This window comes from Acomys russatus, chromosome 14 (assembly GCF_903995435.1).
Source record: "Acomys russatus chromosome 14, mAcoRus1.1, whole genome shotgun sequence".
NCBI lineage: Eukaryota > Metazoa > Chordata > Mammalia > Rodentia > Muridae > Acomys > Acomys russatus.
In genome coordinates this window covers 42,394,009-42,421,610 of record NC_067150.1, presented here as the reverse complement: position 1 = coordinate 42,421,610, position 27,602 = coordinate 42,394,009, and the positions used below count along the sequence as shown (strand labels likewise).

General features: G+C 44.2%; 2 protein-coding genes and 1 non-coding gene across 4 annotated transcripts in view; 1 reads left to right on the top strand and 2 right to left on the bottom strand.

Annotated features, from left to right (window-relative positions):
- The window catches only part of Sik2 (salt inducible kinase 2), a 100,053-nt gene extending 78,401 nt beyond the window's left edge, over positions 1–21,652 (top strand). The window contains exons 8-16 of one of the 2 annotated variants that reach the window (XM_051156432.1): positions 1,509–1,661; positions 8,445–8,534; positions 14,719–14,947; positions 15,711–15,995; positions 16,123–16,286; positions 16,975–17,085; positions 17,708–17,799; positions 18,687–19,295; positions 20,640–21,652. In XM_051156432.1, the coding sequence (XP_051012389.1) occupies positions 1,509–1,661; positions 8,445–8,534; positions 14,719–14,947; positions 15,711–15,995; positions 16,123–16,286; positions 16,975–17,085; positions 17,708–17,799; positions 18,687–19,295; positions 20,640–20,664 (1,758 nt within the window). In that variant the 3' untranslated portion in view covers positions 20,665–21,652. Of the gene's footprint in view, positions 1–1,508; positions 1,662–8,369; positions 8,535–14,718; positions 14,948–15,710; positions 15,996–16,122; positions 16,287–16,974; positions 17,086–17,707; positions 17,800–18,686; positions 19,296–20,639 lie in introns of both variants that reach the window. The other variant, XM_051156431.1, reaches the window with a different exon arrangement.
- Positions 21,653–21,915: 263 nt separating this feature from the next.
- Positions 21,916–27,602, bottom strand: part of Ppp2r1b (protein phosphatase 2 scaffold subunit Abeta) — a 37,639-nt gene continuing 31,952 nt past the window's right edge. The window contains 3 exon segments of the mRNA XM_051155728.1: positions 21,916–21,965; positions 21,968–22,019; positions 22,990–23,070. Coding sequence (XP_051011685.1) covers positions 21,916–21,965; positions 21,968–22,019; positions 22,990–23,070 — 183 coding nt within the window.
- Positions 26,774–26,878, bottom strand: LOC127198865 (U6 spliceosomal RNA). Its single transcript, XR_007831897.1, has one exon. It is a non-coding gene; the product is annotated as a U6 spliceosomal RNA (small nuclear RNA).

The following is a 27,602-nucleotide window of genomic DNA, read 5'->3' as shown; positions in this document are numbered from 1 at the left end:
TGGAACAGGAGTTACAGACTGTTGTGAGCTGCCATGTTGGTGCTGGGAATTGAACCCAGGTCCTCTGGAAAAGCAGCCAATGCTCTTAACTGCTGAGCCATCTCTCCAGCCCCACTGGCTTTTTTTTTTTTTTTCTATCTAGCAGTTAGCATGCTTATAGAATATACATAATGCCTGTACAACAGCCCCACCAAAGCAGAACAGGGTTAGGGTTAGGTGCCCTTGAGACTGTTTCTTGTCACCTGTTGTAGTTATGAGCAAAAGCAAACTTGCTCTCTTGTTTTATTCATTGTGCACTCAGTGGTGCTTTCCCATCCTGGGTGGCAGTTTCTGTGGGGTCCCTGTGGCCTGGGGTTTAGTTTTCCCTGAGGATTTCGTGGATCCATGGTGCTCCATTCAGCACCTAGTAGATTGTCAGGTGGGATTAGAAGCCAAAAGAGAAGTTGTTTCTCTGCTACATTGGCGTCCCAGGAAAGCTGGCAGACTAATGATGTAAAAAATTTGGGAAGTTTATTTTCAAGGTTTCCAAAGGGTGGGACTGCAAAACCAAGAGGAAACTATTACCTAAGAATACAAACACAGCGTCTCTCCATCTAGCATCCAGATGTCATTCTCCAGCCCAAAATAATCACCAGAAAGCTCCCCAAAGGCTTTGTGCACTCAGAAGCTTCCGATGCTGTCAGCTTTGACTGAAGTGATAGAGTTAGAACTTGTGGGCATAGGGAGCTGACCAGCCTTACACCTAGTTGTGGGCATAGGGAGCTGACCAGCCTACACCTAGTTGCCACTGTGGGACAGGACCATGTCACAGCACTGGCAATGTCTACATGAGGCAGTGATAGCATTTTCTCTTAATGCAGAAAAATAAACAGATCCATGGCTTAAAAAAAAAAGGACCAAACAGTCATTGTAAAATGAGTAATACTAGAGACCTGAAGTGTACACCTTCTTGTCTGAATTCTAGAAAGGGTTTTGTTGTAAGGTGTACTTTGCTACTGGTTTTTTTTTTTTTTTTTCCTTTAAATTTGCTTTTTGGTGTTTGTTTTCAAGACAGAGTTTCTCTGTATAACTGCCCTGGCTGTCTTGCAACTCATTTTGTAGACCAGGCTGGCCTCAAACTCAGAAATCTGCCTGCCTCTGCCTCCTGAGTGCTGGGATTAAAGGCTTATACCACCACATCCATCCCACTATTATTTTTTTTAAGTACCTTAGTATCTAAAATTATGTGAATGAAAATACACATCTAAAATCTTAAGCCAAAATTACAGTGGAAATGTATGCGAGTGGCTCTAAGAGGGCCTACTTGGTGCTGTGCTCGTGGGCAGAACACCACGGCAGCCGGAGCACGTGACAGAGGCTGTTCTTCACTTAGAAGTCAAGAGACAGAAAGAGACGGGTTTGCGATTTTGTTTTCAGGACACATGATCTTACCCTCCCTTTTAAAAATGTACAGGTCCTTTAGTTGGTTTTTACAGTTCTCTGCCTTCAACACCTGTTTTCTCTTTCAGTCTTTGCAAAACAAGAGCTATAATCACTTTGCTGCCATTTATTTCTTGTTGGTGGAACGTCTGAAATCACATAGGAGCAGTTTTCCTGTGGAGCAGAGACTTGATGGCCGCCAGCGCCGGCCTAGCACCATTGCTGAACAGACAGTTGCCAAGGTAACAGCCCGTGTAATCACTAGTCTCTTCTGTGCATGTGCCTTTTTATGTTGGACACATTTTTTATCATTTAGTACAAAGGGTTAGGATCTCTTCCTCTACAGTTTTTTTCTAGAAAGTTTCAGCCACTATCTTTGACTAGATTCTCAAAACTTTTAGCACCTTCCTCCTTTCAAGGATTAACTATTTTCAGTTCTTTTCTTTAAGAGATTTTATCTTTTAATCATTTACTAATATTGAGAATGAATGTAAGTAGCCTGTGTTTTCAGTTCTTTTAACAGAGTGTTGTTACAGACTGACCATGTGCAAGATGCTGTTATTAGGCCCTCTTCAGAGTGTGAATGCACGGAACACCATCGTGGTTCTCAGAGCTGTATTGGAGAAGCAAAATAAGATACAACCAGAATTACCCTTCAGAACAGAAAGATGAGCACTGCTGAATGGCAGAGGGCAAAGGAGAGGGGCTCATCTGAATAGAGAGTGCTTCAAGGGAGAGACAGCATTTGAAACAGGTCTTCATGAAGGTGTGAGACTTTGATAGGAACATACAGTACTGTAGACATGTGACTAGAAGGACACACAAAGAGATGAGCAAAAGTGCTCACATGGGACGGGCATTCTGAACCTTATTCCTAGTCATTCAGTCCATTTGAACTGAAGTCTAAGGAGATAAAAATTTGGAGTGGTAAGTGGAAACCATATTGTGAAGAGCTTTAAATGCCGAGGATGGCTTATAACTGAGGAAGCTTCCGAAGACCAAAAATTAGTTAGTGTAGGAGCACTGGTTTGGTTTGTTCCTAGTTTGTTTTGAGACAGTTTCTTACTAGCTGGCCTAGAACTTGCTATACACACCAGACTGGCCTCAAACTCACAGAGATTCACTTGCCTGTCCTTACCAAGTCCTGGGATTAAGGCATATACCGCCATGCTCAGCCTGGGAAGAGCAGACATTTTTGAAGAATACTTACCAGAGTCTTAAACTAATTGAGACACAAAATGCTGAAGACTTAATGTGGTGCTGGTAGAAACAGGGCAGAGGGGCCAAGAAAGGCAGCCCTTGTGTAAGCTTAGCTCTGCCCTGGGAGGTGCAGCGCCACTCAGTGGTTAAAACAGGGACACCAGAGGAAATCCCAGGCTCTGTGCCTCCTGTTAGCTGTTGTAAAGTGGGATGACACTAAGTGCTGTGATAAGGTGAGTTGATATCTGTGAAGCCTGGAAACAGTACCTGACAACAGCATAAGAGGCGAGGTTCTCCTCATGGTTCTCAAAGGCCTGAGGGCACAGTAGGGATGTGGCTCTGCCCAGGAGAGGGGTGTGGTCTGAGACGTCTCAGACACACGTGTGTAGAGGCTGGGAAAGGAGTGGCTTCTTCCAGTTAAGATGCCTTCTGCTTCTGTAAGCAGTACTCCTGGTTGAATGGAATTATAATGCATAGGAATATAAGGAGAATTTTGTATTGGCTATATAGAACATGAAAAGGGGGGAGGAAGAAAATTCTTGATTTCTAACAGGTGAATTATATTTTTTTATTAAATATCTTAAAAATCATGTGGCAATACAAATGTGAGGCTATATCGACATAGCTCTAGATATTTGGGTTAGAGTACTTCCAAGGACTCAAGAACCTTCAAAATTGAATAGCACTGCTTTTGACCAACAGGGAAGGGAAAAGAGAACTCCTAAGCTGTGTTGATTATAGTGCGCTGCAGTGATGGCCTTCCTATGTACAAGTGTGGCCAGACAAAAGCGTAGGAAGCAGGGTGCCCCTCACGCAGTAACACCTCTTCTCAGTGAAGCTTCTTTATTCTTCTTAAACATTGCACAAGTGAGAGTGGTGAGGGTTACAACAGCAGTTGTTCTCAAGAGTGTGCACACGTTACTGTACGAGATATCTTTTCCTATCAGCATGGTAAGCAGATCCCTCCGATATCTCAGCTTGTATTTCATTTGGCTTGGGTTGCAGGTGTATCACATACTTGGCTTCTTTTGCTTGCTATCTTTGTGTTTTATTGCCAAACATACCACCAGTTCTTTTCATTGTGTGCACTGGCCCAAGTCAGCATCAAACTCTGTGTGCTGTGACTTCAGATGCGTCTGGTTCTAATACACGGCTTCCCAGCTCACCTATTGCTTGTCGGAAGTGCTGTCTGGACCCTAAGGAGAAGGTCCCACCACTGAAGACGTGCTCCCTGCCCTATGTGGTTTCCTGTACCTTGTTAAGAACTAATTTCTCTGGCTAGGCAGTGCTGGCGCACACCTTTAATCCCAGCACTTGGGAGGCAGAGGCAGGCGGGTCTCTGTGAGTTTAAGGCCAGGCTGGTCTACAAAGTTAGTCCAGGACAGCCAAGGCTACACAGAGAAACCCTGTCTTGAAAAACAAAAAACAAAAAAATAAAAACAAAAAGCAAACAAAAAAAAGCAAAGAAAGAAACTGATTTCTCTGTTTATTTGGATGTAAATATGCTCAAAGTTTTAATAGAGCATTGTTTTAATTCTTTGAATCTTTTTTGTTTGTTTAAAGAGAGAGTAGATCACTTGTTCTCTGACATTGCTATAAACAAAACAAAACCGAGAAAACAGCATGATCTATGACAGAGATCACACAAACTATAGAATCATGCAGACCTTAAGTTCCATATTGAGATGAGTGATTTTGCTCAGGTCAACATATCTGAGATCCTGTGTCTGTAAACAAAAGGAAAATGGTGTCTGCTTAATAAGATTGCTGTCCTGCCAGGTGGTGGTGGCACAAACCATTAATCCCAGCACTTGGGAGGCAGAGGCAGGCAGATCTCTGGGTTTGAGGCCAGCCTGGTCTACAGAATGAGTTCCAGGACAGCCAGGGCTACACAGAGAAACCCTGACTTAAAATGAAACAAACAAACAAAAAAGATTGCTACTAAGATAAACTTAATTAATCTGTCGGGGCAGCTGTATTCAGCAAAATGCATTTCTTGTCTGCAGGGTAGTATCACAGGCACTGAGGCCCTTGAAGTACCCAAGAACCAATCCCTGCTCATAGGCAGTCTATTTAGAGATGGAATACCCATTATTATTTTGTAGACAACAGTGAGCTCCCCACTGTAGGTAGACCATGAGTACTTTCACCCACTTATATATCATGCCAGAAACTTTGCTACTGGCCAGCTTCAGGCAACTATTTAGGAAAAGAAAGAAAACTTTTAACTTTTTCCCATAAACCCTAAATAATAGTTTTTAACAACCATTCTACTTTATTTGTATCAGCTATAAGCAGATGAGAATTAAACAGTTGTCTCTGCTCTTTAATTGCTGATTAGCGGTTGTTCCACAATCATAGGATAAAGGCTAATTTTAATATGCTTGGGTTGCTATAGCAAAAATGCCAGGTCAGCATTTGTGTTCTCATGGTTCTGGAAGCTGAAAGCACAGGATCCAGTGCCCTGGTATGAGTTTCTAGCACGTGCTCTCTTCTGGGCTAGAGATGGCTACCTCCTGCCGTGGCTCTTAGGTTTTCCCTGTGGAATATGGGGAGACCCCTATGTCTCTTACTCACCTGAGAATACCAGCCTGTGCAGGAAAGACCTGTAATTCTGGCCAGGAGGGGTAACACTGTAACATTTGCTCATCACCTTTATAATTTGAGGATGCCTTTGTGTGTCGATATCCTCCCTTATTCCAAAAGGACATTTGTTGCCCAGTGTTGAACATGGAACCCAGGGCTTTGTAGGTCCTTGGTAAATATTCAACCATGCCGTACCTCAGCTTCTGAAAGACAGTTACCTCCCATATACCTGTAAAACATACCATTCTATTTCCTAGGAAGTGTCACATCAAAATGTTAACTCCTCATTCAGTTTCCGTAGTCCAAATCAAATGTGGAAATTGTTGGAGGCCATGTGTGACAGTGTGCTAGAACCCTAGCTCTGGGGAGCCTGAAGCCAGAAGGTTAAGGAGTCAGTGCAGCTAAAACTCCAGAATAACACTTTGCCTCCAAACAAAGTCAAAGTTGCCAAGGAAAATGTTCTGTGCTTAATCTGACAAAGCTCATTCTGCCATAAAGAATTCTAGGCAGACAAGATGGAAATAGAACAGCCCTTGTGATCAGATGTGCACATCTCATTTCCAGTACCGTATCTTCAGGTAAACCTTTCCCTGCTCTCAGACGGAAAGAATAGGCTAAGAAATTGGCTGGAAAGATGGCTCAGAGGTTAAGACTGCTCTTCTAGAGGTCCTGAGTTCAATTCCCAGCAACCACATGGTGGCTCACAGCCATCTATAATGTGATCCGATGCCCTCTTCTGGCCTGCAGATGTACCTGCAGGCAGAGTACTGTATATGTAATAAATAAATATTAAAAGAAAGAAATTGGGGAGCTAGAAATCAAACTTTTCATTTTACCGTTTGATTGAAGAGCTGGTGATGAGGTAGGAATGTACTAAGTGTACTTTATTAGGAAATGGAAGTGTTGTATGGTAGCCAGAGATTAAATTGGCTAATTCTTAAAAAAAAGAAAGAAAGAAAAGAAAAAGAAAAAAGAAAAGAAAAACTGCCCAAGATATAAGCCCAAAGAAAGATAATGGGAATAAAGCTGATCTTTTGTCGTGCTCAGATAGTGTGCATCCCTATTTGCAGTGTTTCTCATCCACTAACTACTGAAGACTTGCTGTTGTTTTATTCTTTTTTTCATGCAGTATATCTGATGATATCAGAATATATCATATATAAAGTACATTTTAAGTATACTCAAAATTCTGAAATGTATAGTGAGAACATAGACCCTCCTTAAAAATTATCACTTGAGGGCCAGGCAGTGGTGGTGCACACCTTTAATCCCAGCACTTGGAAGGCAGAGGCAGGTGGATCTCGGTGAGTTCGAGGGCAGCCTGGACTACAGAGGGAGTTCCAGGACAGCCAGAGTTGTTATACAGAGAAACCCTGTCTTGAAAAACCGAAAAAATAAAAATTATCATGTTAACTGACAAGATGGTGTACATCTTTAATTCCAGCTCTTGGGAGGCAGAAGTTATTGGCTCTCTATGAATTCCAGGCTGGCCTGGACTACACAGTGAGTTCTAAGGCTACATGGAGAGAGCCTGTCTCAAAAACAAAAACAACAACAAGAATCAACTTGAAATTCCCACTGGAAGCCAGGAGACACTAGCTGAGACTAAAATTGCACTATTATCCTATCCAGTTGTTTTGTCCGTGGGGTCATTTTAAGGCTGGCAGGAAAAGTGTTTAAGCTGAGGGCTTTACAGTCATGTGCCACCACACTTGGTTTCCCGTAGTGTTACTGTTTAGCCTTAACTTCACTATGAAATGGGTATTACACCCATTTTTACAGGTAAAGAAAGGAAGGATTCAGAGAAAGTTAGATTGCCTGATTAAAGTCATCATGCAAATAATAGATCCACAAATCAAACCAACACCTTGAAAAAGAAATTAGAATTCCATACAGTTGTGTTCCCTGTATTTGAATTTAAGTCATCATCCCATACCCCCTGCTGTAACTGTGGCAGGTGAAATGGAGGCCATTCCTCTTCCTGTGGGAGTCTGTAAGATATGTCCCCTCAGATGGCTCACCGTGTCTCTTACGTTCAAAGCACATCTAAGAAATGATTCTGCCAGTTTTTAAGGGCTGTGGACAGAAGAGTTACCCAGGAGCTTCGTCAGTAAAGTCAGTCAACACCAATTGTCAAAAGGAAAGACTTTTAAATAATTTTTAGGAGAGTTGATCCTTGTTTACTTAAAGCATTTAACAAAGGAGACAGAAGAATGGAATGACCCACCTACAGGAAGCCAAGTGAGGAGGTACATGCCTGTTACCTCAGCACTTCAGAGGTTCACACAGTCAGCCCAGAGGTCATAAGAAAGAAAAACAGATATAGACCTGAGCTCTATGGAGCAGGCTGACTTCAGGAACGGAACTCTGCAGCAATGAGCATTTCTCCTACTGCTCCAGCAAACTGTGTTCAGACTGCATCTTCTCAAAGAAAGGGACCTTCTTGTCACCCCCAGTAATCACTTCTCCTTCCTCTTCTCATGGGAGAGGAAGAAAAGACAAGTGCTTCATGTTCCTTATATTATACTAGCTATGAGGCTTGTGTATGTCTGGCCCTGGCTTCTTGTTGAGCTCCTAAGGCTGGACAATTTTTTTTTTTTTTAATCTTTCCAGGTAGTGTATTTAAAGAAAGAAAAAATAGAAGTTTATTGAATTGAGACAAAGACCATTCTTTGAGTCCTTACAAAGGCTATCTTGCTGCCTGTATAAAAGTTATATCCTTATGAGACAGGCACCAAATTCTGTACAATTTATTTGAGAATATCTAATTAGTTAGACTTAAAATCAATGCCTACAACACATGAACATGTGTACACACATACATACACCAGTCTTTTCTGGAGTTCCAGCAAATAACTCTTTATCTTTTTTTTTTTTTTAAGATTTATTTATTTATTATTTATACAATGTTCTGCCTGCATGTACACCTGCATGCCAGAAAGGACACCAGATCTCATTATAGATGGTTGTGAGCCACCATGTGGTTGCTGAGAATTGAACTCAGGACCTTTGGAAGAGCAGTCAGTGCTCCTAACCTCTGAGCCATCTCTCCAGCCCAACACTTTATCTTTTAATTGCCTCAGGAACACTCACTTGGTTCTAAGAGCACTGTGCATAAAACAAGTAATAATCTTCCTACACTGTCTGTTCTACCATATTTTCAGGCACAAACTGTGGGGCTCCCAGTGACCTTGCATTCACCGAACGTGAGACTGATGCGATCTACCCTCCTCCCACAGGCATCCAATGTGGAGGCCTTTTCATTTCCACCACCCAGCTGTCAAGCAGAAGCTGCCTTTATGGAGGAAGAGTGTGTTGATACTCCAAAGGTACGGTCAGTGTGCTGGAGACCTCAGTCTGGGGCCCAGGGTTGTAGCGTGGTTTTGCTGAATGTTGCTTTGGTGAAGAACTTTATCAAAATGTTCAGAGATCAGCTCTCACCATTTAAGTAACAACTGCAAGCCATATAACCCCTCTACTTTTTCCTCCCCTAACCAGGTCCTCTTCTCTCCCCATTTTCACATGAATGGGTGGGTAGGTTGGTTGGCTCTTAACAAATTATCATTTTAAAATCAAAAGGTTATCTATTTGTTGTTAAGTTGCCTCTCTTCTGCCCAGAAAACTGTAAATACAAAGTGATAGTATCTTTTTTTGACCAAGTAAACATCCTTTTTGGTCCAGCTTGGACGTGCTTAAAAGGTTTAGTTCTATGTGGTATATTGCATAAACTTGGCTGTTAGCAAATAGAAGATGACTGCTTCTTTCATACAATGAATGGATTCTTTTTGACTACTAATGTAATTGGTATATTCTCAGTACCAAGTGCTCTACAGATGGTCATATCCATAAGAAATAATGTCATAAAAGAACGTGGGTCTTAAAAAGAAAAAAAAAAAAGAATGTGGGTCTTGAGGTGTGTTCAAATTGCTCTTTACTAAGTTGTATTAATTTAGGCAAGCTGATTTTCATTTTGCTTTGTATAAAACTATGCTATATATACCCCTTTTAGGAGACTGTTGTGAGAATTAAGTAAAATAATCTATGTGGATTAAATAGTGATCAAATACTCTTTTCCCATGTTTTAACCCCTTAGGTAACAAAAAACATGAATCAGACGTAAACTTCCTAACAGCATGCTAGACTGTGGTCTAACAAAAAGAATATTATATGGAACTAAAACATGTCAGTTGCTGGCTAAATTGATGAAGTGTCATGTAATGAGATGTAAGTCAGGCAGATTCCTAAGCTGCATGGGCTTAGTGGAGCACAGTGGCAGCGGCAGCTCCATGCCAGACTGTCACAGCAGGTGGTCAGCCAAAGTTGCTGAACAGGAATAGTTACTGTCCAGCCCTCAGGATGAGTCTACTTCCTTTGGACAGTCTGTTTTCTATGCCTGTGCTTGCCTAGCATTACACATTAGTGATCCATTCATGCTCGGCACTTAGACATAAATTAGGGCAATATAATTTGTTTTTAAGATCTAATTCTCTTGAAAAAATTAAAATGCAGTGTGTTGAAGTCTTGTCTGTAAGGGCACCAGGCCCAAAACACAGATTGGGCACTGTCTGCTATAATATATAGGGCAAGCTATTTTTAAAGCTTGTGATTGTTACAGTTACTAGGAAACAGACAGGAAATGAATGGTTTGCAAAAGATAGACAGTTGCTAGATAGTATATTCACATTTGTAGAAGTAAGAGTGTCAAACTGTAGCTGGCCCCACACTGCATTGCCACCCTGAAATTCAGAATAGGCCATAAACCTCCACAGGGTTTACTGTGGGTCATTTTTTTATATACTTCCAACTACCTTTCTTTGAGGCCCATAAATAAATGCATACACCAAAGAACCTCTCAGCTCCTTTGTTCACATTGCTTTGTATACATTCACTATAACCCAGTTGTTTTCTGAAAGATACATCATAGCTGTACGTATTGCTACTTGCGATCAAGGATTAGTACTGTATATTCAAAAACAGATCACTTTCCCCTTCCTAAATTGTTAGTAAAACTCCCTTAAGGAGTCTAACTTGAAACTTTGGCTTGGGATTTCTAAGACAGGAGGGGAAGACAGTAACTGAGACACTAAGAACATAGGGTGGGAGGGCAATTGCACAAACTGTGTAAAGTAAATTTCCATGTACACACATTTCAGTCCATTTGTAATGCTATTAGAGACTATAATAAAAAGATTTCCAAGTTCACCCGTTCACTGGCTGGTTCCATGTATAACTGCACCTTGATAACTCTGCATCATGAGAGACACAGGAGAGAAGCTGGAAAAGCAACACAGCCGACTCTTAGTGGTGGTATCCTCTAGGAGCTTCGGGGGAGAAATTTCACTTTCACTTTTGAATTTAAATTTTTAAATTATAGTTTGAAATAAAAACATAAAAATTAAACCAATCATAATCATATATGACAATATGTAAAGAAAAAAGGTAAAATTAATTTAGCTATAATCTTATTACTCAAAGATAACATTTGATGTCATACTATAAATTGGTAGCTAAGGTATAAGATGGTTCAGTGGGTGGGAAGATTCTTAAAATTATTTTCTATTATGTGTAATTTGTATCTTCTGTATCTAACAATGTATCATGAGAATTTTTCCCGGGTCATGAAGTTGTTTATGCAAGGATAAGCTGTAACAATTATGCAATCCTTTGCTTTATACGGCTCTTCAACTACTCACCTCTTGTTGGACAGTTATTTCCTTTTCCTTGCATCCTTAAACAGGTTGGCGGTACATAATTTTATGTCTGAGAGTGTAGCTGCTCTGCCCTGTTATTTATGATAAGTCCCCAAGCCAAGTGTGAGGGTACACATATAACCAGCACTGAGGAGAGGGAGATGAGAGAACAAAGCACAGAGGTGCTCTGCGCTGCATGGCAAAGCATCCTCTGAAAATGAAGAGCTTTCTAGTGCTATCAGTTCTTTCTTTCCTGCTTTGCCAGTTTCATTTGCCTCAAGGCAGGGGGAAATGCAGTTTTTTAAAGTGTAGTTTTACTTAAAAGCACTCTTTTTATTGAAAAGCACACCCCTTTGTTAAAAAAACAAAAACATAGCAACAAACTACTGAGTTGTAAAGGAACTGTATTTTATTCTGAATTGTATTAGTTGATTCTCCAAACAACTTTACAATTACTTGGGGGAAAGAGGGCTTGGGTAGAGCCTAAGCAACTAACTTGTATGTGTCCTATGTGCCACGTGCCAGGCACGTGGAATGAATTAAGTAGGGTCCCTTTCTCTCCTCGAAATTCACTGGCTTATATGATATGGTGTTGTATGAACCTACTCACCTGCCCACAAAATACCAGCGGCTGAGGAGCTCAAACAACAGAGCTTCTCTGCTTCTCATAGTTCTGGAGGCCTGAGAGCAAGACACAGTTAGTTCCAGCTGGTTCTACTTCTTATGAAGTAATTTTCCTCCCATTTTTTAGACAGCCACCTTCTCATGCTGTCTTGAGGCATCACACAGCCTTTCCCATGTACCCATGGGCAACTGGGAAAAAGCTCTCTGACTTCTATCCTGCCTTGGCCTCCTGGGTGCTTGGATTATAGGTGTGTACCACTACACCTGGCTTAGTGTGTCCTTTCTTATTTTGCTTTTTAAAGATGTATTATGTTTTTATGGGCGTGTGTATTTATTGTCTCTGTGGGTATATGCACGTGAATGTTGTACCCACAGAGGCCAGGCAGTTGTGAGCCTCTTAACATTAGTGCCAGGAGCCAAACTTGGATCATCTGCAGGAGCAGCAGCATGCATCTTAACTGCTGATCTGTCTCTCCAGCCACCAGTGTGCCTTTACTGTAAAGACACTAATCCTATTAGGTCAGGGCATCACTCACTCACAGCCCCATTTCCAAATACAGACACCTTGGGAACTGTGAATTTAAAGAGGCAGGCTCAAGTCATTGCTGGGGCCTCAGAGGGCTTTGCATGTCCTACAGATATCACCTATTGTATATGAGGTCTCTGAAAGACAAACTGTTAGAAGTTATACACTTTGCCCACATCTTGAAATCCTGTCTTTTAATCTGTCTAGAGTATTTCTAGAGCGTAGATTCTTATTTCTAGCAGCGTGTGTCATTTATGCAGATTATCCCACATTTTAGTCATGCATCCTTGTAAACTGTCTGAGTAGATAGTTAAGGAACTTGGAAGTGTGAGTTCTCAGTCATTCTTTCTTCCAAGAGGACAGTGAAATACACTAAAAGGGAAAACTCCCTGGGTTCTTGTACATCAGAGCCCTCGGTAAGTTAGCATGAGTGCTGTTTTACTTTTTTTGTCAGATTTCACAAGGTCAAGTCATCTGGGAAGAGGGAACCTCAGTTGAGAAAATGCCCACAGCAGATTGGCCTGTAGGACATTTTCTTATTAATGATTGGTGTAGAAGGGCCCGGCTCACTAGAGGCAGTCCCACCTCTGGGCAGCTGGTCCTGGGTGTTATGAAAAGCAGGCTGAGCAAGCCATGGGGAGCAAACCAGCAAACAGCATCCCTCTGTCTTCTGCTTCACTTCCGTCCTGCTTTCAGGTCCCTGCCTTAGCTTCCCTCAGTGGACTATGCCCTGGGAGATACATACATGTGTGTGTGTGTGTGTGTGTGTGTGTGTGTGTGTGTGTGTGTGTGTGTGTGTGTATACACACACACACACACACACACACACATATATATACATATACACACACATATCAAATAAACCGTTTCCTCCCCCAAGTTACTTTGGTTATGTTGTTTTATCACATCAGTAGAAACCCTAGCTAAGCTTGATGGTCAACTGCTTCAGGAACCTGAACTGTGGTCAGAGGTGCTCACCCGTGTCAGCACTGGGCTCCCCCACAGGGCTTTCTTACTCATTATCCAGCCTACAAGTGTTGTTGTATAACTGTCCCCAGATGAAAAGTCAGGCCAGTGAAAAATCAAACCATTTTTTATACCTGGAATAGATTTAATTCAGCTATAACTTCTTTTATAGTTTAAATAAGGTAAAAATATAAACTCACGGAAACTGTCCAGTGGTTTGAATAACTCAGGAAAGGTGACTTCCACATTAAGGAAAAATAAAGAGCTGCGCATATTGCTTATTCTGCAGTTTTGACAGTGGCTGCACATGTAAGGTGCTCAGTACCTAACTGCTTTAAGAAGGTGTCTTACTAGACAGCTCAGGAGTCCAGAATGGGAGCTGTTGCTCCTTCGTTCTTTAAGAGAACTGTTAATACAAGGGAGAAGCTTGTCTGGAAGAACAGAATGACAGTCGCCGACCAGATTTCAGCCTCCTGTTTTCTGTGCCATGGGAGGGTTGGTGTGCCCTGGGAAGAAAGCATCTGCCACGTGTCAGCTACCTTACCAACACGAAGGCTGTAGCCCCAGAAGCTTGTGGACTCAGCTCCTCCAAGCAAACAAAGCTGAGTCACCCTACTCCCTCTCCAAAGAAAGAGCCTTGTGGTGCCTTCAGCAGCTGCCTGTGCCTGGCATAGGGCAGTCCCACGTCACTTCTCACACACGTGAGCTGCTCCTGCTTCAGTGGAAACAATAGCTGTATCCAGTGTGTTCCAATCGAAAGTACCACAGAGAACTGACTCCTTTGCTGGCTGCCCCTGAGCAGCTATTCATAGGAGAAAACAGATTGATTTCCACAGGGGAATAGTTAAAGTAATGAGGTAAATAATTGCCTGCTCTTTGGGGCTTTTACCAGCCAGAACGTGAAACCACAACTCCCCTTTGTATGCTGTTTTGCTGCCCATTAGGTGGTTTGCTTGGCAACTGTGTGGGAAGGCAATGTGCTCTTTCAGGGCCTGTGCTGCCGGCTCCCTGGGGGACAGGCACTTTGGCTGTGTGTGCACTGCTGAAGGACGAGGATTCCATGCAGTGCAGCTCACCAACCTCTGCTGGAGTTCTGAGCTGTGAGTCATTTGTTATTCTATAATGGAAGGTTTTGGCTGTTTGCCATTTGAATTTTTATTTTCAATCCTTTTGGTGATATCTGTCTACAACAAATTCTTACTTTCCATTCCTCAGGCACATTAGAAGCAGTTTAAAAACAAAACATCAAATAGGTCAGTACTTAAGTTATGAACATAAAAGTATATCCAGAACCATTATGTTTTGTGGTTGAAACTTAAAATGTCAGTGACTGTTCTTAGCTGTGAGACATTTGCTTTAGAAGAAAAGAAAGCTCATCTTCCTCTTCTGTTTCCCTTAGTTAAAAAATAATAACTGGTAAACCTCAAGCCAGTACATCCCTCTTCATCTGTAAAACACTAAAAAAGTGTTTATTGTAACAGTGATGACTCATAACCTGGGTGACAGTGCCAATTTTGGTTCTCGTGGGCTTTTGTCTCTGAGTGCTACCGTTGACTCACCTTCATTTCTAGTGTATATGCTGTCATTAGGAGTAAATGCATACATGTTTTTACTTGATTTCTTGTTGGCCTTAAGTTGTGGCCTGTTTTTTTCTGCTGTGGGTGTCTCTCAGAAGAACAGCAACTAACCTTTCCTCTCACACGACAGGTGAATGGCTGTCTGCTTGACCCTGTGCCCCCTGTCCTGGTGAGGAAGGGATGCCAGTCACTGCCCAGCAGTATGATGGAGACATCCATTGATGAAGGCTTGGAGACAGAGGGAGAGGCTGAGGAAGACCCCAGTCAGGCCTTTGAAGCTTTCCAGGCCACACGCAGTGGGCAGCGACGGCACACTCTGTCAGAAGTGACTAACCAATTGGTTGTGATGCCTGGGGCAGGTATGATCCTAGAGAGCACCAAGCTAAACCCTTACAGCATCACTTCCCGCTTCAGGCCATGCTCACCACTTCTGGAATGTCATCCATTTCCCCATTCTCTATGGAGCAGATGCCATGTGGTTTAGGTCTACTCAGCGGCTACAGGGGTGAAAATGTCTCTCAGTTGATCCCCTCCACTCTAGAATTCCTTGGATACAGTGTGCTCCATAGACTCTCTTTGAGGGCCAGGGTCTTGTGGCTGTACCTTCTCTAGGGCTATTGGTGGTTAAACTAACCAGTGAGAGCATTCTGAAAAGATGGAGGATTGTGTGCGGTCCTGCAGAGAGAGAGAGGTCTGTACATGTTAGGCAATTCTTCTACCTCCGAGTTGTACTTCAGATTTCCCAGCCCTAAAATGCAGTTTTCTTTTAGGTGAGTTTTCTGTGTTCCAGACTTATAAAGTATTCTAGTCCTCTCACCTAGCCTCCTGAAAGATTGGGGCTGTCAAGACTAGAGCCTGAGCCAGGCATATTGGTACACACCTTTAACCCCAGCACTCAGTCCAACAGAGCAGGCAAATTCCTATGAGTTTGAGGCCACCCTGGTCTACAAAGCAAGTCCAGTACAGCCAAGACTACACAAAAACAAAAAACAAAAAAAAAAACCCTGTCTCAAACAAAAAACAAAAAAAAATTAGAGCCTGCCATTTTGTCTTGCTTTTTGTCCATATTGTTTAAAGAAGGTACTGTTGGCTTAGGTAATATGTTTTTTTCTTTTTCTGTAGGGAAAATTTTCTCCATGAGTGACAACCCCTCCCTTGATAGTGTGGACTCTGTGTACGATATGGGGTCTACCCAGAGGGACCTGAACTTTCTGGAAGACAGCCCTTCCCTGAAGGACATCATGTTAGCCAATCAGCCACCACCCCGCATGACATCTCCTTTCATGAGCCTCAGACCTACCAACCCAGCCATGCAAGCTCTGAGCTCACAGAAGCGTGAGGCCCACAATCGTTCCCCCGTGAGCTTCCGAGAAGGCCGCAGAGCATCGGATACTTCCCTTACGCAAGGCAAGGGCTTTCTTTTCTGACTTTGAAAACTTCAGTCAGAGGTGTGGAAGAAGGTTCTTGCCTTGCTGGTCTGATAACTCAAAGGCTTATTTTGCTTCTTAAACTGTTTTATGTTTGCAATTTCCAGGAATTGTAGCATTTAGACAACATCTTCAGAATCTTGCTAGAACCAAAGGAATTCTGGAATTGAACAAAGTGCAATTGCTCTATGAACAAATAGGCTCAGAGGCAGACCCTAACTTAACAGCAACTGCTCCTCAGCTCCAAGACCTTTCGAGCAGTTGCCCTCAGGTGAGTGTATAGGCTCTTCTAAACACCACATTTGTCCTACAGATGTGTGGTTTTCAGTTAAAGAGCCTCCTCCTTCTAATCCTAACTGAACTGGCTTCTGGGAAAGCCCACAATCTTAGAGGTTTTCTTGCTGCTGCCACTAACAGCTTAAACCCAGCCATGTTGCCCCCTGATGCTCATCACCAGATAGAGGTCTACAGGCTCACAAATCAGGCATGCTACATATGGATGACTCTCTCTTTCCCTTGAAAACACACACACACACACACACACAGAGAGAGAGAGAGAGAGAGAGAGAGAGAGAGAGAGAGAGAATGGTGAATGTCACCCAAGTGAGAAGCTTCTTGCCAGTACTTTAGATGTCAATTAGTTACATTAAAAATACAGTAAATGTTGCTGTCTCTTGAGCCAATGTAGAGTGCCTCAAAGGTCCTGTAGTATTCTGGCCCCACATATAGGCAGGCCCCTTCTGGTACCAGGCAGGAGCTGTTGTTGTAATTCCGATACTGATAAGGTAATAGTTGAATGCAGATAACACTAGACTCTGAAAGCAGCCTTCAATCTGCTGGTTAGATGAAAGCTTTTGAGTGTTAGGTCATGTAGAGCCCAGTCATTTGCAAAGGCACTTCAACTATGAACTGAAAGTTTCTCACACAGAAACTGAAATGTTCACTCCCTTGATCCTTAGGAGGAAGTCTCTCAGCAGCAGGACAGTGTCTCCACCCTCTCTGCCAGCATGCACCCTCAGCTTTCTCCACAGCAAAGCTTGGAGACCCAGTACCTACAGCATCGACTCCAGGTGGGATCTTTAGCTTTTTTAGCCTAGTTTACTTTGTCATAGAAACTGCTCTGCATTGTTTAAGGTAGCTGCTTTATTCCTTATAGATAAGTAGGTCTAATCCTTCATTAGTAGCTCCGAGAAACATTTTCAGACTTAGCCATATGCCCTATGTCAGCAGTAAGGAAGGCTATGCCACTGAGTGCTGTGAGAGACAGACCTGGCTTACTTCTAATCTTAGAGTTGTGAATGATAAGATGGGCTCTGTAATCTACACAGTGTAATCAAGGCTGTCTACACTGGAGCATGAAGACCCTAAGAAATGATAGGACATAGATCCCATTCAGAATAAGTCACTTAACAGGCACTGGGCCTTCCTGTCAGGGACTGTCTGTTTCTCTCATTGTTCTCCATGAACCTTTTAGTCCTAAAGGAATTTTACAAGTGGAAAAAAGGTAGGCAAGAACTAGATGCCCAGGCCTGCTGACCTGATGCTGCTCCAGGGTCTCAGTGAGCAAGTGTCCATGCTTTCCCGCAGATTCCAGAGGCCACAGAGGCATGCAAAGGGTGACGATGCTGTCACTTGAGCTGCATCCTGGGAGACAGCTATGGTTAGGCTCTTACTGCTCTTCTGACCTTTCAGAAACCCAATCTTCTGCCAAAGGCCCAGAACACTTGTCCAATATATTGTAAAGAACCACCTCGGAGCCTGGAACAGCAACTACAGGAACACAGGTAAGGAAGTCTTGGCCGTCTGGAGAATGCTGGTGTACTGTCCTTTTCCTTTCTAGTTGCTTCTACTAGGACCATGCACTGGTACATGGTTATTGTCTAAGTGTAATATAAAGCCGCTCAGGTGGCAGCAGCTCCTATGCACTCTGCCATTCTTTTGTATTTCTCTGGGATATGATCAGCCCTAAGCTTTCAGAAGCTCTGCCAGCTCTGCATGCGGGCAGACAGGGTGGAGACACTGTCCTGCTGCTGAGAGATTTCCTCCTAAGGATAAAGGGAGTGAACATTTCAGTTTCTGTGTGAGGAAGTTTCAGTTCCCAGTTGACGTGCCTTTGCAAATGACTGAGAGGACCCTGGGCTCTACATGACCTAACACTCAAAAGTAGCCTGCAGTGGCTGGAAGCAGTCAGTTACACGGGTGAGGCTTTCCCCTGGGTGGTGTTCATACCCACTGGTCCCACCAGTAGAAGCTGCATGGCCAAAATGAAACTGTTCTAGTCATCACCCAGAGAAGCCAAGATGTTATCTCTTTCTGAGCAGTCTTTATAGTAATTAGGAGAGAAAATGCATCGGTGTTCACTTAACCCCAGAGGGGTCAGACAGATAGGGGCAAAACCCACGCTGGTGAATTCCTACTCTGATTTTTCCCCTAGCATCAAAAAGAGAGAAATAGTAGGTGGAGGTGTCAGATTTGTGGTGCACACCTGGGATGCCCAGCACTCGGGAGACTAAGGCAGGAACATCACTAATTTGAGGCTAGCCTAGACTACATATAAGATTCTTAAAAATAAAACAGAAAAAAATGGGAAAGTGGAGTTAATGCCTGGTACTGAACTTACATTGAAATTACATTCGAGATGTAAACTGCTCTTTTGGTATTACCAATTTAGGCTCCAACAGAAGCGACTCTTCCTGCAGAAGCAGTCTCAGTTGCAAGCGTATTTTAACCAGATGCAGATAGCAGAGAGCTCCTACCCTCGACCAAGTCAGCAGCTGGCTCTTCCCCACCAGGAGTCTCCACCGCCATCCCAGCAACCCCCACCATTCAGCCTGACCCAGGCCCTGAGCCCAGTCCTTGAGCCCTCTTCTGAGCAGATGCAATTTAGCCCTTTCCTCAGCCAATACCCAGAGATGCAGTTGCAGCCCCTGCCCTCCACACCCAGCCCCCGGGCTCCCTTACCCTCACAATTGCAGCAGCAACAGCAGCCACCACCCCCCCCCCCCCCCCCTCCACAGCAGCAGCCTGGAACTGCTCCAGCCTCCTTACAGTTCTCCTATCAGACTTGTGAGCTGCCAAGCACCACTTCTGCACCAGACTACCCTGCTGCCTGTCGCTATCCCGTGGACGGAGCCCAGCAGAGCAACCTCACAGGAGCGGACTGTCCCAGGAGCTCAGGACTTCAGGAGGCCCCATCTAGCTATGACCCGCTGGCCCTCTCTGAGCTCCCTGGACTCTTTGACTGTGAAATGCTAGAAGCTGTGGATCCACAACACAATGGGTATGTCCTGGTCAATTAATCTCAGCACAGGAAGTGAGGTGACTCTAGTGAAGGCAGACAGTGGGTTTCTTTTTTTATTACAGCCCTTCAAACTTAAAGCTTATTTTCCCTTTTCCCTAATGGGGAAAATCATGTTTCCCAACTCCAATCAGGGTGTGACTGAGGTAGATGTTCCTCTTGGCTCTGTCCCACCACAAAATTTTCTGTGGCAAGGGCTAAAACATAGTTGGAGATTGAAGTGCATGCCCTTAGGTAAAGTGGAACAAGCTCTCAAGGGAGATCCAACAAATGTTTATATAAAATGACAACATACAGACCTAGGTTTTATACCCAAAGGTTCATTTACCTTGATAAAAGCAGGGAAAATGTGTATGTTGTATATGCACATGGTGCAATATATTTCACTAAGCCAGGCCAAGCAAAAGCAAAGTGCTTCGATGCATCAAGAATACATCATGAAATCAGATGCACAGGGAAGAGAGCAAATTTGTGTGTTGTCACAGAATCCCACATTCTTGCCTGCTGATGCAGGGTGTCCTCAATTACATTAGAGTAGAGGAGCCTAGGCTGTTTTTCAGGGACATTGAGTAGCAGCTGGTACTGGCCCCTGAACCCTGCAGTCATCTGTCTGGGAGCACGCAATATGCCTTTTCAAAAGTGCTCGTGGATAACTGGAGTGTTAGAATTCTCAGGGCTCCAAAGCTTTCACCTGTAGAAATAACAGGAGACCTGTCCCAGTGGAGCCTGAAGCAGAAACCAGAAAACATCAGGGACTTGGGCCCTGAGCTGGGAAGCCAGGCTCTTCCTGCACACCCTCTAGTCTTAGAAGACTTCCTGTCTGCTCAGCTATAGTGATTCCTTTGACTCCCCACGAGGCTGTTGGGAGCTTATGGAGTTTTGCATATTTGAGCATTTCATAGAGGGTTTAGATTGTTTTCAAGGATACACAAAGCAAGGAACTTTTCTGTCCCGGGTGAAGTGGTAGTGTGTGCCTTCCCCAACCTCATCAGACTTTCTTCTCTGTAGAAGCCAAGTGTTTTATTTATGTCCTTGCTAAATCCAAAGTCACTTCAGTTTGTTTCCCACCATGTGGGAGTCAGAATCCTTAAGTTCCTTAGTTTGCTTTGAATGAAATGTTCAGGTGTTGTAGCAATATTCAGAGAAGCACAGCTGTGTTAGCCACTTACTAGAAACCTTAACCTTTAACTCACTCATCAAAGTAACTAAGAAACAGATGCTGTAGCTCATCAACTAGATATCTAGAATAATCTGTCATTTGCACAATGACATCCAGGTGTTACAAACTCAGTATTATTTATAAAAGTTATAATTTCTGTTCTTTAGAGTGGCTTGTCCTATCAGCAGATGAATGCACTAAGCACAAAAGCGTCTTCCTTAAAGCACAAGAAGAGAGCTACTACCCTGATGCTGCATCTAGAGACACCTATAAGTTGCCTTTCCTCTCTGTAGTAAGTGTCCAGGCAGGCAAGGGAAGACTAGGCACGGGAAGTCTACGGAGCACCATCCTGGCCCCAGCCCAACCCAGCCAGTGTTGGCAGCATGAGCCTTCTTGAGGCTAGCCAGAGACTGTAGTTGTTGGGCTCCCCACTGGTGCCAGGCTGCTTTGCAAATGCACTCTGCTTGGAATTGGGCTGTGGGTTACCGCAGGGATGGAGCGATAGCAGGGGAGGAGAAGACCGTTTTGTGATTTAGTAACTGAGAATCCAGTAAGGATAATGTGTTTCTTTTGTTGATTCTGTTCCTCCTCGCTTAAGATCAATGATTGTGTGAGGTAAAGAACATCATTTCATTTGAGAGATCATTTCACTATGATCTCCAATGTTTTAAAGCTTTGCGAAATAAGCCAAGTTATAAAACGGGGCTTGATTTGTTTAGACTGGGAGGAGGATGTTTTCCCAAAATATACTGCAGAAGTGCTGTAATATTGACGAAATGGAAATGCCTTCCAGATTGAAAATGGGGGCTGCTCATTTCAGGACTGCAGGAACAGACGGCTACAGATTGGCATAAACCCCTGCCCCCCCCCCCCCCCAGGGCTGTGAGCTGCTTAGCCCAGGAGACCTAGCAGCTATGGTAGGACAGTTAGGCGACAGATGAGGGGCTGTGGAGAGGCCGTAAGAAGTTAAAGGCTGCAGAGACCGGGAGTACTCATCACCAGCCAGGCCGGTTAAGCGCTGACACACAGAGAGGAGGTGAGGACAGCCGCCTGGTGAAGAACACGAACCATCCTGCTGGAACTTGTCGTAAGCTCCCGTTTGCTCCCATGGGCCACTTTTGTTTCCTGAGATGGAAGCTGGTGAGAGCAGATGGGCTCTGGTGGTCAGCTCATCTGATGGTGTCTGCTGCTGTCCACTAACTAGTGACCTATATGGAAGCTTCCAAGCCGTTCCTCCTCACAAGTACTAACGTAACACTAAGGAGGCAGCTCTGACACGCTCGCCTGTCGATTCACATCAGCAGTGTGTACACTACTGTATAGTAACCCATCGTTTTGCTATCTTGTAAACCAGCCTCTTAAAAGAGACTGATGACTCAAACATGAGGTAACATTTTCATTCGGCAAAAAGTGCAATATGTGTGGTACTTTTTTATTTTTTGTTTATGGTCTTTTGTTATCTCTGCTTTAGGGGAAATGCATTACTTCTGCAATTCCAGTTGGGCAAGTGTGTCTTTAGTATCTAAATGCAACTGACATGCTGGTTCCTGTAAGGCAAATAGAGGGTGTTAATGCAACAGGAAGACACCGGGTTGTGGGGGTCCCACTCTTCTATTCCCAGGGGCTGCCTGACCAGCGCCAGCCCTCACCCTCTCCTGACTTGGCCTGCTTGAACTGCCACCTTGGGAACAAAGATGGGGGCAGTCCTCGATGTCCAGAACCTCCAGAACCTATCCAGTGGGAAATGATGAGGACCTCAGGGACCCTGGAGACTGATATGAGATGTAAGAGCTGGTCTAAGCAAAGCCTTCCTGTCACTTTGCATCCTGGGAAAAGAAAGCCATGATCCCTCTATCTCAGAAATCAAGATCTTAGAAATGTTTGAACTATGCTTGGTATCAGGGAGGTAGGACTTCAGCCACTGCCTCATGCTCCCTCCTAACTTCTATAATTGTGTTACTGTGTTGTTACAGGGCCCCCACCCCATAACCCATCCCCTTAGTACAACCCAACCCAACCTCGGGTGGAGTGACACCCTCTGCCCTGCCCCAGAACTCCAGTAAGTATGGCACTCAGCAAGGACCCATCACAGACCTCTGAAGCTGTACCCCAGGAACCATTACACTTACGGCAAGGATACTAGGACTGGGCAAGGGGCTGCTCTCAACTGCAGAGTGTCAAGGTGACAAGCCAGAAACTGGAGGAACCCAAAAAGTAGCAGCTTCTAGGCCAGCTGATCAAGGGCCCGGGTGTGCCAGCAACTCAGGACATGGGGACCCAGTGGACTCTCCTTGCTCTGCAGGGTTCTCTAGCCTCTAAGCAAGCCTGTCTCTTAAATATATTTGTCAGGATCAGAGTTTCTCTGGCCAACAGTGAGTTGACGCTCCCTATTGGTTTAAAGAGAATCCATGGTCCAGGCAACTTTTCACATTCCTCCTCCTTTAGAGACAATATGTAGTGTCATTTGATGACACTGATCCCAGTGGGGAGTTGCAGAGTCCCTGTGCCGGGGCTGACCTTTGATGCGTTTGTACCCCTAAGCTGGGCTGCCTCTACTGCCTCCTTGGAAGCCACCCGAGCCGCTCGGTCTCTCTGTGCCTAGACATCAAAGGTAAAAACTGGAGAACAGGTAGTAAGTTGGAGTCATTGTCCAGGCAGAGATCTTTATCATTTTGTTGCTTCTGGAAACTTTTTATAGAACTTACCTTTCAAATGATTTGTGGGAGACAAGGGTATCAGCCTGTTTCAACACTGGACAAAAACACATTTCAAAGCCTACATACACATGCACATTTAAGTGTGTGTGTGTGTGTGTGTGTGTTATATACAGGTCTTCTCTGGCTGGGGGCTCAGAGAAGTGAGAGATTCATGGCTTTTCCCACCTGCCTGCCCTCAGTGGCTAAATGGAAGGAGCTAGCGACCCTTAAAGGGTAGTTTTGGCCCTAAAGTTCCTGATCTCCCAACACCACCTCACGTGTTTGTTTAGCCACTTTCACCCAGTTACACAGCATAGCTGACTCTAGAAGACTCCCAGACATCCTAGTTGCACCACAGCTTATGTCTACATTATATGTGAGCAGATTTGGGCATATGACTGCATTAGTTGACAAGACAGGTAGGGGCACTGCCCAACAGCTTAATGGAGAGTGGTTCTTACAAGTCCTACCCAGGCAGCTTGCCTGTCCATTTTCACAACGTACCAGCACTTCCAAATGTTTTCTTAACAAATCCTCACATCAGTTCTGTGAGCTTAGATTCTTTCCATCTTTCTCACAGCTGAGGAAAGCAAGGTCCTCGGAAGATACATGACTTAGCTGAGCTCTCAGAGCTCAGAAGTGGAGGGAGTAGAGACTAGGACCCTCCTTGCCTGGCTTTTGGCTTTGTTTCTGTGGTGGAGCCCTGCTCCCACAGCTTCACCCTCCACTTGGCAGCTGCCTGGCTGGATGACTGCACTGGACAAGGACAAGGAGACACAGACACCACAGACTGGCCATGTTGGTGTCCAATACATTGCAGAAGGTTAGGCTTACATCGAAGATGCTTGCTTATTCAAAGTTATGCAATCCAGTGCTTTCTTTTATAAGTATATATTGGAAGGATACTCCCCTCCCTGATTGCCAAAGGGCCAAAGGGCCCACTACTTAGTCAACAGATCCATTCCAGAGAAGATGGCTGCCCAGAGAACCGTGAACTCAGCCTTTATCCAAAAGGGAAGGCATATACAACATCTGTTTTTTCTTTTTTCTTTTTTAATGTTTTGTTTTGAGACAGAGTCTGACTGTCCTGGAACTCATTCTGTTAATCAGACTGGCCTCAAACTCAGAAATCTACCTGCCTCTGCCTCCTAGTGCTGGGATTAAAGGTGTGTGCCACCATGCCCAGTACACTTCTTTACAGTTAAGTCCTGTCAAATAGGAAGGCTTCTTAGACCCCTTCAGGGTTACAAAATGGTAATGTGCATTGATGATGGAATGCTAGGACTTTTCAGAACCAAATGGGTGAGCAGGGGTAGCTTTAAAAACAGAAATACAAACATCATCCAGGTAGATGGAGTAATGTTGCATTACCAAGTACAGATAACTGATGCCTACCAGCCAGCATTTGCTCAGTCACAGAAGCTCAAATGGTGAAGCCTCCTCACTACTCACAGTTTAAAAAATAAAATGAAATAATCTGTCTGCACCAGGATCTCTGAAGGAGAAAGCAGCAGAAAAAGGGGGCTGGCTGGCCTCTGGGGAACAGCAGCTTAGAAAGAGTGGTAAAGGTTGCACTCTGTAGAAGGGCAAGGCCACTTGCTTACTGCACAGAGAAGAGAGTGCTGGGTCCAGCCTGCTCTGTGAGTTACTGTCCATAAACTTAATCTGACTGTACTCATTTTTCTTCCTGCGTGCTTTTTAATTACTAAGAAAAATTTGGTGACTTTGATAGATTTGGTATTTTGTGTGCAAATCATAATAGCTCCAATGTGAGAAATCAAAGTATAACCTGTCACTCAGTGTTAGAAAATTGCCTAAAATGCAATTTAATAAATGATCTTTGTACCAAATGGTAATTTAAATGGGGTAATTTTCTGCAAGGAAAATGTACTGTTTTTAATGTTCCCAACCCTCCTGAATTAAAATAAAAACACCTTGTTTTCTAAAAGCCTGGTGATATGAATGTCAGGCTAATGAGATTATAGGCAGGACTCCACCTCATTGAGCAGTGGGTAGAGTTTTCAAACTGTGGAAGGTGGCTGTGTTCTCTGAGCTCTGGTGCTCATTTCAAGCTACAGAAAGGACAGTGGATAATATGTTCTCATTGACGTCAGCAGGGTAAATAATACCTCGCCCCAAATTGCCTGAGTACACGTTAGCCACTACAGAAACACTGTAAGCACAGGCTGCATACAGACAGGGCCTCACTGGTCCTGGTTACTGCTCCTTGTGTTGGTGTCAAGACAGGCCGGATGACCGCAGGCTCTGCACAGGAAGAGGAACAAAGGCAAACACACCATGCTCGAGTTCAGCCCCTCCCCCCAGCAAGTAATATATAGGATGAAAAGTAAAGTACTCTAAGCTGCCAGGAAAGCCAGCAAAGAACACTGTTACTTAGTCAGTGTCACCTCTGAGGTGAAAGGGACGAACACACACACACACTTATCACAGAGAGACATCCTTTAAGAAACAACCCTTTGGGGTTAGGGATTTAGCTCAGTGATATAGTGCTTTGCCTAGCCAGTGCAAGGCCCTTGGTTTGGTCTTCAGCTCTGAAAAAAACAACCCTTTGCCCTCAAGGTTCTGGAGAATTTCTTTGGCAAGCAGCTTTCATATATTCTAAACCTGTGTAGTCAAACCCCAAGTAAAAGGACAGCATTAAATCCTGCTGTTTCCATTACTTAAGCAGTTCCCCCTGGGCCAATGTTGTATGGAACTGCAGGAGCATTCAAAGTGAGGCAAGCCTGATTATCAGGCTGTGAGAGGGAGCATAGGGCTGGAAGCACAGAACCCTCAGTGTGCATGTGCACAGCTCTGTCCTGCCTTCAAACAGCTCTTCTTCCCCTTGGGTTTCAGTTTGTTTTCCCCAATTTCCAGTGCTTGTTTTGAAAACTTTGCCCTTGCCCGTTGAGTCACTCCATCATTTTAATATTTTCATAGGCGACCACCCATGCTTCCCCGACTAAGGACATCCTTCACTTGCATGGCAAGCACAGAGGCCCTATAAAGAACAGGGCAGGATAGACCACAGAGGCCAGAGCACCAGCCTATGGCCCTGCTTGGCCAGCTCGAGGACATAGCAGGCCAGCAGTTAGCACATTTCTAAAGCCACCAACCATCCCATGGCCAGGTACAAACAAACTGAGGCTTCCTTCTTGGTAGCTGCTCTTTTCTTTCTTTCCCATGCCTTACATTGTGGGATTAGTTATTTGATATTAACAAAAATTGTTGGACTCTTTGCCAAAAAAAAAAAAAAAAAATCCTCACCTACACAGAAGCTCAGTCTCTACACTAGAGGCTCATCCTGGGCCAATGGGAAAACCTTATTCTACGCCTTCAGAGTTGAAAGTTCTGACAGTGACGCTTCCATCTGAGGGATGCTCATAGTGCAAGTGGGTCCAGCAAAGGAGGGACCGGCTCAGCTTGCAGTTCTAAGGAACAAGGCTGGGCTTTGAGCACCAAAGTTAGTTTTTAATCTTGGTATGCATACTTTTAAAAACTTTTTTAGTGCATGAAATAATAGGTTTTATTATGACATCTTCACTCCTCCCTACATATCCAGTTCTTTGCTCATATTCATCCTGTGACCCTCTTGCCATCCCTCCCATAATTTGTGTCATTTCATGAACTTGCATGTCCTCCTCGTGTAGGGGTCATGCTAATATTCTGTATTGCTCCAATACCATCAGATGTGCTGCCTGAGCAAGCACTGCGCACTAAAGCCCAAACGCTACTGGCCGCATAGGACACCCCACAGAGACCATAGTTGCTCCTCCACCTTGGGTTCATTAAAGCGTGGCTCTGCCTTTCCACTTTGGCTCTAGCCAGCAATTTCAAAAGCTAAACAGCTCTTGAGCAATGGAATACCATATATAGAATACACTGGGCAGTATCCAGTAAGAGGAGATAGATATGTGTCTTGAATGAACCAGAGTGGATGGACCTTCACCTCAAACATGGAGCTGTCATCAGTGACACACCTACCACAGTCCAGGCACAAAGCTTGGGACCACAAATCACTGAGGCTGAGCCTGAGGGGTCAGGCAGAGTGGGGAGCTTGCCGAATTCCTACTTAAGTTACAGAGCCAGGGAGCCCCGCTCCCTCCCTTTCTTTGTATGTGTATCTAATGAGCTTTCCCAAAGACTGCTAGACAGACCTGAATTGGCAATGAGGGGAGAAAACAAGCAAAGCACGTAAGTGGGTGAGTAACAATGGCAAGGAAGCAGACTGCCCTGGAGCCAAGCCCCCAACACTAGCTGGGCAGAAAGTTCAGAAAATTCAAAACCCAAAGAAAATGAGGCAGTTGGATATTGAGCCTCAGGAGCCTAGTGTCTCTCCACAGAAAGGCTTTGAAAGCTTCTTACTCCATTTTCCTCCTCATTCCCCAAAGATGGAATCATGACACCTGAGCTGCCCAAGAGAGGCCCTGAGAA